The sequence below is a fragment of the Nannobrachium achirus genome (assembly GCF_963921795.1).
Source record: "Nannobrachium achirus genome assembly, chromosome: 23".
Classification (NCBI taxonomy): Eukaryota; Metazoa; Chordata; class Actinopteri; order Myctophiformes; family Myctophidae; genus Nannobrachium; species Nannobrachium achirus.
The window spans coordinates 24,510,058-24,521,361 of NC_137830.1; the positions used below are offsets into that span (position 1 = coordinate 24,510,058).

General features: G+C 42.6%; 1 protein-coding gene across 1 annotated transcript; it reads left to right on the top strand.

Annotated features, from left to right (window-relative positions):
• Positions 1–6,089: 6,089 nt before the first annotated feature.
• Positions 6,090–10,700, top strand: sinhcaf (SIN3-HDAC complex associated factor; the record flags this gene model as incomplete). The annotated part of the gene is made up of 5 exons (XM_080754271.1): positions 6,090–6,217; positions 7,263–7,362; positions 7,492–7,573; positions 8,741–8,891; positions 10,418–10,700. The coding sequence occupies 5 exons, from the start codon at positions 6,090–6,092 to the stop codon at positions 10,698–10,700; spliced, it is 744 nt and encodes a 247-aa protein (XP_080610397.1).
• Between the last annotated feature and the right edge of the window lie 604 nt (positions 10,701–11,304).

Here is an 11,304-nt window from a genome sequence, read left to right on the forward strand (position 1 = left end):
TAAAACACCCAATACAGACATGTTTGATTTTTGTGTGTGTGTGTGTGTGTGTGTGTGTGTGTGTGTGTGTGTGTGTGTGTGTGTGTGTGTGTGTGTGTGTGTGTGTGTGTGTGTGTGTGTGTGTGTGTGTGTGTGTGTGTGTGTGTGTGTGTGTGTGTGTGTGGGGGGTGCATGCATGTCTTGCCGGTATCAACACATTCCTTGGGGTCATGTGAACTTGACCTCAGTTTAATACTTCAAATACACGTATTTTATTCTCAGTACTGTTGTGCAGAGTCATAGTCATATTTATAACCTTAATTGTGCAAATGTAATTAATTCAACCGATATGTATTTAAGGTCAATCAACGTTTAGCAATTAGTCTCCCGATATTTATAATGATCGCTTTGGTTTATTTCTGTTTTTGTATGCTATTAGAAACATTATTGAAAAATGTTTAAAAATAATCCACTGGCACGTGTATAAATAGTCTTCTAGTAGGTCATAAGTAATCATTTCTCAATGTATTTATTTATTTTCTTCCTTTTTCTTTTACATAACTTGTTTTTTTTTTTTATTATTATTTTTTGTATTGTTTAATGCAAATACTCCAGTACTTTTAAAGCTATACTGTGTAAGATGCTCAACTAGTGGTCATTAGCCCTATAGCAAACCGCGGTCGCGTCCGCGTCTTTCTGCTGTTTTTCGTACCTTCACACCCCCGCGTCTGCCTCCACCTCGCCGAGAGCTATCTTTAGAGGGGTCCCTGGTTCCTGTGCGTTCAGGCATTCCGGAGAAACGGACTCCTTCACCCTGCCTAGTAGGCGAGATTACCTTTTGAGTATAGAGACACACGGGCGACTACAAATATGGCGACCCCACTTCAAGATGCGCTGTGATTGGCCGGCAGTGTATAACCCTCGCTGTGATTGGCCGGTAGTGTGATGACGTAATTTTGCCGGGAAATCCCGCCCCTGTCACGGCTAAGTAGAAAACATATAAAGAGAAGGCTTCAGAAGCTGAAAATAACGGAGTGGGGGTTCTAAAACTTTAGCGATTTAACAGTTAGGACAATTTTAAGATTTGTTTTATAAAAAAAGTTACATGGTATAACTTTAACTCAAGTACACATTTGACTTTGTTCTAGCTGCTTTTTGACAACAGTAGCAGCAAAACCTCCACATTGTACACCTCCGGTCTAGTAGTGGCTTGTGTGTCCTGCAACCTCTCCACGGCAACAGGACCGCCGGCCCGGACCCTCCCCCCTCCTTATTTCCCGCGTAATTTCCGTCCTTACATGGGCATAGGGGTGGGCTGACGCCCTGACGCAGACAGACGTCACAGATGTATGCAAATGTCTTTGATTGGGGGGGAAAAAAACAGAAAATGGTGGAGCGGTGGGCTGCACATCGCGCATGCGCAGACGTTTCTACTACGGACGCTGGTGAAAGCCAATACTTCAATGAGAGTCACTTAAATAAAATAAAATACAGCTTTTTTGACCATACGGGACACCGGACGACTTTATAAAGGTTTTGTTTTGGAAAAAGCAAAGATAAAAAAGGTAAGTTTCCATCTGGCATTCAAAGAAATTGTGCGTGTCTCTCACAAAGTGTTGCGGTCTGTGTCGGCGTGTTGAGGTTTAACAACCGCTGACTGAAGTTGTCAGAGGAGGAGGAAGATGATGTTGTCTGCTTTAATTAATAATCGCAACAAATGTAAGCGAGATACAACATTAACAACAATCGAATCCTTCAAGCGAGGGTTTTTTTCAGCGACAGTTTTAGGATGCGTTTGTATCGTAGTTCCAGTCATGAGTTTCATATGTCGCGTTCATCATGTGCAGATGGGACTGTTCTCTTGTGTTAGTGGAACCGTTTGGTTACAGTGTGGACATGTGGGGTCTGACTGACAGTGACAATGGCCTCATTCTTTACGTTTACGTCCTTGTATTAATACAACAGACATCAACTTGTTTTTTATCAAATTATAGACCTATATTCCGATTCAGTCATTCAGATGAAACGTGGTTCCAACACCATGCTAGTAACTGGATCATGTGGACGGACGGGTGGATTGTGTTTGGGGGTGTTGCCTCACTTGCCTGCGAGCCCATCCCCTCGATCGTCCAGAAACATCACACACATAATAAAATAAAACACCGTTTAATTCAATCTTAACGCCATCAGCGACGAGAAACGTCAAGAAAACATAATTTATGTTGGATGTGTGTGTGTTTTTTTTTTAAGTAAAACCTGGCATACAGCGACTTCAAAGTGTTGCTTATTACCGGCTTCGCGTTTTGTTTGGGGGCGTTTGTTGGTGTACGCGTGTGTGTTCCTGCGTCTGAAACATTTATTTATGAAAAATGTCGTCGAAAATGAGTTTGACAGAGGCATGGGCTTCCTAGTTCCTGCCTAACAGCTTTTTTTTTTATTTGGTTTTAACTTAATGAAACGCACCAGAACTAGTGAATAGTTTTGGTGTGGAAGTGGAGTGGGCCGGGTCTACTGCAGCAGGCGGCGTGCTGACTGTTTACACTTCTCAGTGACGTTCTGTGGACACAAAGACTTCATGCAAACAATGGACGCGTGTTAATGTCACTTGTGATGGGACAGCGTTGTTTTACCCTACTACTGCAAGGTTGTATCAGTGGAACAGCAGGCCTTAAATGCATAATAGGCTGTTATTGGGAGGACCGATATCGGTCTTGATCGACGACTGCCCGGTGCTGGTGTTGTCCGGCTAGAAACAACTTGTATCCAATGTAGTGTTCATTCATGCGTCCGTGCTTTTAGGGAACTTACTGGGAGTTTTTCTTAAAATCAATTCACGTAGGATATATTTTTCTTCCCCAGCCTCTGACGGCCTTTACTGAATGATGTCTCCCATCAGACGTAGGCAGCCTTCCCCATGCCATGTGCTCTAGTAGTATGGCCATCATGATCCCGGCATCCCGTTATGCAATATATTGTCGATATAGTAGCTAAACGAGCATCACCTCTTCGAAGTAGATTATTGGGGCTATGTGGTTACAAATGTCCAGATTAATCATTGGTGACAGGTGTTTGCGACTGTTTATTAGCATATAATATGGTCGAGTCGAGCATCACTTCACTCGGATGCTGCCTGCCGCATGTCTCTCTGTCTGTCAGCCATGGTGAGCACATGGCGCTCCGCCACTTGCATCAGCACCACGGTTGCATAACAGTGTCGCACAGTGACAGCCGGGGCCGTGCTGTTCTGTTCCCGTCTGGCTCACTGCTGTCTGCAGGGGTGTCGCACCAAATCCTGGGCCCTGGGTACAAGGATTCACTGTTATTTTATGCGTTAACTATTGAAATATAGCAGATATATTTTTGAAAAATCTTGAAAATGTGTGCAAGTCTTTGAATATTTCAAATCCTTCTATGTCATTGGGGCTCAAACATTTTCATGTGAAGGACCCCCAGAATGATAGACCTATGTATTTGGCCACGGGCCCCCATCTCAAAATATTTAGTTCCAGGGACCCCCCAGGCCAGAAGCAACATTTGAGTTACAAATGTTCACTTAAAAAATAGAGCCATACATATATTCAAAGATTTGCACACATTTTCACGACTTTTCAAAAATAGCAGATCTACAAGCTTGTATATCTTGTATATCTGTTATTTTTCAATAGCTAAAGTATAAAATAGTTAAGGCCCCTCCACATTGGGCCCTAGTAACTCAGTCCCACTCCCCCCCCTTGTGACGCCCCTGACTGTCTGTGTGATGATGGCTGGCTGCTCTGTGTTGGAAAAAAGTACCCACATTCTTTACTTATGTAAAAGTATCACTACTGCAAGGTTGAAATACTACTGTCACAAATAGAAGTCTGGAATTCAAAGTTCACTCGAGTAAAAGAACAAACATATTGGTATCAACATGTACTCAAAGTACCAAAAGTAAAAGTACTCATGCAGAATGTCCTGTTTCAAGTTTTCAAATGCATAAAAACCTTTTGAAAATAGCAGATCTTCAAGTTCACAATGCCTTGCATCGCGACACATTTGTGAGCTTTTAGATCGGCTATTTTCAAATGGCTGAAATGTACATAGGGCTGAGGTTGTTAATGTATGTTTTTTGTAATAATGATCAAAATCTACAAAGTAACTTACTTAGTTACTTTACACACCTGGATGATGGCTCCAGCCGGCAGCTAGCCTAGGGGGCTCAGCAAATAGCGCATGCGGGCATGTGCACACATAGCCATCAAAGGGGGCTTGAGCCCCTGCCCTTTTATATCCGTCTGTAAAAAGTGCCCTCTCCAGACCATGAATGCAGTTTTTACCATGGTGAAAGAAATGCAAATGTCTTTCACCATGGAATGCTACCTGAAGGCAGCATTCAAGAGAATTGTCTTGTCCAAACTCTCCTGAACTTGAATGCATCATCTTATGTTGAAATAATTGCCCTCTCAGTCTCAGTGTAGAAATCCGTGCCTTATGCCAAATCTCCAGTATTGACTTGATAATTACGGTGCCGGCATTGGCTGAAGGTTCATTAGTCCGAAGGTTAAGTTCATTATTCAGAATTTGTTAAGAATACTATGCCTAACTCTAACCCTAACCCTAACCTCAGTAACCCTAACTGAATTCGGACTAATGAACCTTCGGACTTATGGGCAGTCCCCGCTTATACAGTAGTTCAGTGTGGTATCAAGCATCGAGAATCGCCGACCTCCAAGCTCACAATGCGTTGTGAGCTTTGAGGTCTGCTATTAAAACTAACCGAAAATAGCCGACCTCCAAGCTCACAATGCGTTGTGAGCTTTGAGGTCTGCTATTTTCAATATTTTCACCAAAGTCCCTTTTAGGCTGGACTCACACATATGCGTGAAACATCGTCTGAGAATGGCCACTGGGGGCGCCGTACTAATGCATTGTCAATGCAAGGTTGTTTGGTTTTTTGTCGTTGCAGTGTCTCAAGCTAGCTAGGCTAGCTTGAGGCACGGCAACGACAAAACACCAAACAACCTTCCATTGACAATGCATTGGACCCCCTCATTCTGACACGATAGCTGTCGCAAATGTGTGTGGCGCGCCTTAGAGATTTCAGCCCCTGCCTCTCAGACATTCTCTGCACGTCCCTGGCCTGAGCGCATGCCATTACATGACGCAAATGATGCGTCATAAACGCACAAGTGACACACACCCACCCTGAAATTCCATCACCTATTTGTGCCACTTGAGTACAAACGACCCCTATAGAAACAAGCCGTAGTGCTTTCTTTGGTAATAAATATGAGCTATTATTATTATTATAAATCCTTTTAACAGACCTTGTATTGAACTGTACTTTGCTGTACTTTTTTCCCTGCAATCTGCTAATAAGGTATTCAGTCAATCAATAGGTGCTGTTTCAATTCTTGCCATATGATATGTTTTTCGTTGGTGTTGGGTGGAAAGAAGTCTTTTGAATTAATATAGTGAAAATAGCTGGGGAAAAAATTAGGGATGGTCCGATCAGGTTTTTTGGAACCGATCAGCGAGCACCGATCACAAAAGTTTGATCACCCGATCAATCACCGATCCGATCAAGTTATTTATATTTTCTAAATGTTAATGTTTTAACTTTAATTCATTAATTCACTCATGAATTCATTTATATATTTGCCTTATAGTTATTTACCAGCATTACTATGTATTTATTATCATAGCAGTAACTAATTATTCCTTCAGCACTGTGGAAATCAATACCCCAAAATGGCCTCAAGTGGGCATACTGAACGGCTGGTTGATCGGATGCACCGATCCGATCGGATCGGTGGATTTACCTTTTGATCTAAACCACCGATTATCTCCGATCACGCTTTGATCGGCCCGATCCGATCCATTGCCGATTGATCGGTAACATCTCTAGAAAAAATTGCTGCTAATTTCAATACTTTTGTGTGATCACACTTTTATGACAAAGTAGGCTAAAGCCATTAATAAAGATGTAAAAGGAAAAAACATTAAAAAGTTGAAATATGGAGTTCTGTCCGACTGTGTGTGTGTGTGTGTGTGTGTGTGTGTGTGTGTGTGTGTGTGTGTGTGTGTGTGTATATATATATATATATATATATTTCCCTGTCATGTTGCAGATGTTTGGCTTCCATAAGCCGAAGATGTACCGGAGTGTAGATGGCTGCTGTATCTGCAAGGCCAAGTCTTCCAGCTCCCGCTTTACTGACAGCAACCGCTATGAGAGGGACTTCAAAAGCTGCTTCGGGTGAGACATTGAACGGTCCTCACACTCAAACAACAAAAAAACATTTTAGTTTTGTTAAAAATAACCCAAAAAATAGGCTTAAAGAAACCCCGAACTGAAACTGTATTATTTATCAACTAACTAAAACGACCAAATTATAGAGACAGTGTGCTTAGTTTCGGTCTTTAGTCAATATCCAAAATATTTCTTCAAAAATAGTGAAAATAGCTGAGTTGCAGATCTGCTAAAAACGAATTAAAACTAATCAGAATTGAAACAAAAATAAAAACATCAGTGTTGTCCTGTTAATCAGTCATCACTATGACTCAGCTCTATATAATTTGTATTCACACATAACTCTTCACTTCATAAACTATAAAAAGTGAGCCTCCTTGTTACTCTAGTTTACTCCCTGCTACTGGCTCAGCTTGGTTGCCAAGATTCATTGCTATGGTTACGGGTGATGCCAGTCGGTGTGAAATGGAGTGTGGTCAAATAAAGAAATACTCTGTCCTGGGATGAAACTATTAATACACACACACGACACGACACGACACGACACACACACACACACACACACACACACACACACACACACACACACACACACACTGCCTGTCTGTGGTTTGGCACTAGGGCTTGGCAATTAACTGAAACTATATAGACAACAATATTTTACAATCAATAACCGAATCAAGGTTAATTGAGTTATCAAGAGGAATCTTTTTTTTTCCACTCCTTTTTATATACTGTATGTAGGAATCTACTCAAATTAATGATTAACCCGAATTATACTTTTTTGAACAATGGTGTACAAACATTTTGAAAATATCAGATCTACAATCTCACAAGTCGTATCACGATGCATTCTTAGCTTGTAGATCATCTATTTATACTATCTTTTTTTTTTTTTTTTTGTATTATAATGTTTCATTAATATTGAAATGCATTTTATGGCCCTTTTTGTGCCATCCATGGCATTTTATGGCCCTTTGTGTGCCATCCTCATGATTTAGTGTTAATCTTGTCAATTGAATGGAATTGTGCTCCTCCGCTGTTGCTGCAGGCTGTCTGAGATGCGCTTTGGGGAGATCTGTAACGCCTGCGTGCTCTTGGTCAAGAGATGGAAAAAACTTCCGGCGGGATCCAAAAAGAATTGGAATCATGTAAGAGAAGACTTTCACTTACAAGCTCCGACAGTGTGATGAACCGTCTCCGGAAAACATTTCCAAATGTAATGTGTGTGTGGTCTAATTGTGACATCACTGACATTTCTTCCTGCATTGTTAACCAAGGTGGTGGATGCAAAAGGCGGTTCAAGCCTGAAGACAAAGAAGAAGAAGAAGAGTCGGGTGCAGAAGGGACTGACAAGGAGCAGTAAGGAAACATCTGTATATTAGGCTTGCTGTGGTATGCACCGTTATCGGTGTTGTACGGTGTGCGGGCACACACACAGTACACCAATAACACTGTTTTATTCCGTTGTTGGGTCTCGTGAGGAAAATGAAATTGTGGACATTATTGAATGCTGCTGGTTTGTTTATCTTATTGTATTTTCCATCCTTATTGGAAATTAGAAGTGCATGTGCCATGTTTTGGCTTCTGTTTCGGGATCACAGGCAGGCATGAGGACACCCACTGGTTGACTATATTGATACAGTTAAGGCAAATGACCAGCAGCACATCAATGGACCCGGCTCACAATATTTAAAGTGCCATGTTACTGCTGTTGTGTTGACATGCATTTATTAATCTTTGGGAAATTCCCCACACTTCGGCAACCCCAGCTTGATGAAATAGTAACTTAAATTCACACTCTGTGTTCAATTTAACAAGAATTGAATGCTTTGTGTTCACTTATTTTATGTTTGCGACTTGCGAGAAGGTTTTGCACATGAGGTTATGACTGAACAAGTGTCCTTAAAATCAATCTGTAAACTTAAGTCTAATAACTAATACGATTATTCTAAATAAATCATTCATTTAGATAAGAGGTTTCTTCCCGACAGCAACTATATAATAATAATGCTTAGAGATACTGGCTGATATGTTATGGTCTGTGTACAGTCTTGTTACACCAATCCCTACTACACACTGCGTTAGTGTTTAAAAAAAAGCCATTATCTGACGATCTCTTGTTTGGATCTCAAGAAACCAATGACCTGGTGAGCAGGAGTTCCTTCCATGTGGCTTCCATTGTGCGAGTAAAAGGGAAAGAGCTAGAAATGATTTAAATAAAAACAAATAAAGCTATTTACATACAGTATATATTACAGATGATAGCAGGTATATACATTATGTTTAGAGAATTTGAATGATATACAAGTGTGTACATGCCATTTTAGAAAAATGTGTCATCCTATGCAGGTGTATACATAATGTGCTGCCATGAGGCTGGGTAAACATGTCTGTGAGCCAATCAGGGCACAATGCTAGTGTGTCATCCTCTAGGCTAGACTATGTACATCCTGGTGGTTATTTGGTCAGTTTTGGCGATCACCAACGTCAGTCTGTAATTTTATCGTGGCCATGTCACTTCCACAGACTCGGACGCCAACAGCACCACCTCAAGTGCCTCCCCTGCACAGTCACTCACCTACAGCTACCAGTCTGATGAGGGGTCGGACTGCGAGCTCCCATCCAGCATGGACCACTCCCCGGCCTTCTCCTTCCTGGACCTCACCTATTGGAAAAGGTAACGGCTCAGACCAATGGTCAAGCAGTCGGTCAAGAGACTAAAATCCTGACTACTAATTGAAGCCGAGGCCGAATTGAGCCCTGACAGCACATGTTTGGTTCTACAGACTCCAAATTTCGCACGCAGATAGCTCAGATCTTTGCCTACGTTCATAGCTAGGCCTCGACCCGGCCCGATATGCGGTTTTCCGGAACCGGTGCAAAAGGTTCGGAATCTCCATATGCGGAGTCCTGGCTACTATTGAAGCCAATTGAAGCTGTGGCGAATTGGCCCGAATCGCATGAAAGAGCCCTGACAGCACATGGTTGGTTCTACAGACTCCAAATTTCACACGCAGATAGCTCAGATCTTTGCCTACGTTTTTAGCTAGGCCTCGACCCGACCCGATATGCGGTTTTCCACAACCGGTGTGAAATGTTCTGAATCTCCGTATGCAGAGATGATGTCTGACATCGGACCGTTCCGGAGGGACCGGAGCAAGCGCTGACTCATTGTGACATCACTTCATAAAAGGCTCTGACATCACGTATGCCACATGAGTCAACAAAAAATCTCTGTGAGTGTGTATGTATGTATGTAATCCGCGTATCTCGATAACCGTTCGTCCCACCAGCTTCAAATTCAGCACGCGTGTTCCCCGCCGCAGCAGGTAGTGCAGTGCCTGGCCTCGACCCGACACGCGATTTTTCGTAACCCAGCGCGTAAGTGTTTTCCAGAACCGGCACTGTGTCTGCAGAGATCCCCATATGGGCATTAATGGACGCAGACAGATACAGATATCTCCATATATGGGCATAAATGGACACAGGCAAACAGATGGTCAAAACAGGTTATGACAACAGGTATAATGGAGTTTGCATTAAAGGGTTGGGCATTCATTCCCTATTTACATCGTTCCTGAGTTGACCGGTCCTCAACTAGAAGCTCGGCCGACTGTCAGGCAGATACAGAGATCTCCATATATGGGCATAACATGGACGCAGTCAGACAGATATCTCCATATATGGGCATACATGGACACAGATGGTCAAAACGGGTCCTATGACAACAGGTATAATGGGGATTGCATTAAAGGGCGGGGCATTCATTCCCTATTTACATCGTTCCCGAGTTGGCCAGACTAAGGCCATGGCTACACAGAGCTGGATATTTCATATATCCAGGTTTTTCAGATATCCACATAGAAAAATATCTAGGTCCACACGACAAAGATATCTAGGTCTAACAAGCACACACACAGTAAAGTCTTCAGAGATATCCGGGTTCCATGTCTACACGGATCCAGTGAATCGGATATTTTTCAATCTCTACACTTATTTATCCGGTTTAAAAAATATCCAGCTTCATGTGGCTGCAAGCCCCAACAGCACACAAAAATGTCTAGCTTCAGAAATATCCAGCTCCGTGTAGCCATGGCCTAAACTAGAAGCTTCTAGTTTACTTAAATTGTTCTGCCAATGTTTTCCATGGCGTTTCGTTTGCCACATGCCTACATACTGAGTGTCTGATTTGCTGTTTTTCAGACAGAAGGTGTGCTGTGGGATCATCTACAAGGGACGCTACGGAGAAGTCATCATTGACCCCCACCTGTACAAACCCTGCTGCCAGAGGAAGCAACAGCAAGGAGAGGAGGAGGAGATGGGGGAGCACCAGCAAGCCAATGGAGGGAACCCGAAAAGTCCTCCACTGCTGCTGAGTGGATCCCAGTCCCCCGAGGTGATGCCAGAAGACATTCCACAGCAAGAGGGGAAAGCAGGCGATATGGAGGCAAAAGAAGAAAAGCCTAGCAGAGAGGAATGGTGTTGACTTTACAGGGTTTTGTATTGTCTTCCATGGGCGGACGGACATACTGACAAAACACTATAAAACATGGCACTTTAACAGAAAATGGACACACCCCAGCCTCGCCCCGGAATGCCCCTCTCCCCAACACGCTGCTGGAACTCCTTTTCTCTGTCATCATGTTGGGGTACTGGCCCCTTCATCCCATCCCTTTGAAGAGCTGAGTGTTCTTTGTTTTGTTATTTATCTGTTATCATCCAGGCTACAGTGCTAACCTCTGCTTTGCTCTTTCCCCTGTGCTACGTGATTCTATATTTTGTAAATACTTTTGTTCTGCTCTTTGTTTCTTGTCTAAAATGCTGGATTGAAGAAGAAAAAACCAGGAGACCTCTCATAATGACCCTTTACTGCTGGGATAGAGCCATAACCTAGAGCTGCATAATGATGAACAGCCTTCCATTTTTGTTCTACTCTTTCACTGTATGTTATTCTACTTGTCTCTGATGCATGGAATGAGGTAGTTAATGCATTTCTTATTTTTTGTTTAGTTTTTGTTTGACAATCCATGGCTATGTACATTTTGGGAGGGGTGAGGTGGTTACGTCTCACACAGCTACTGTGATTATTG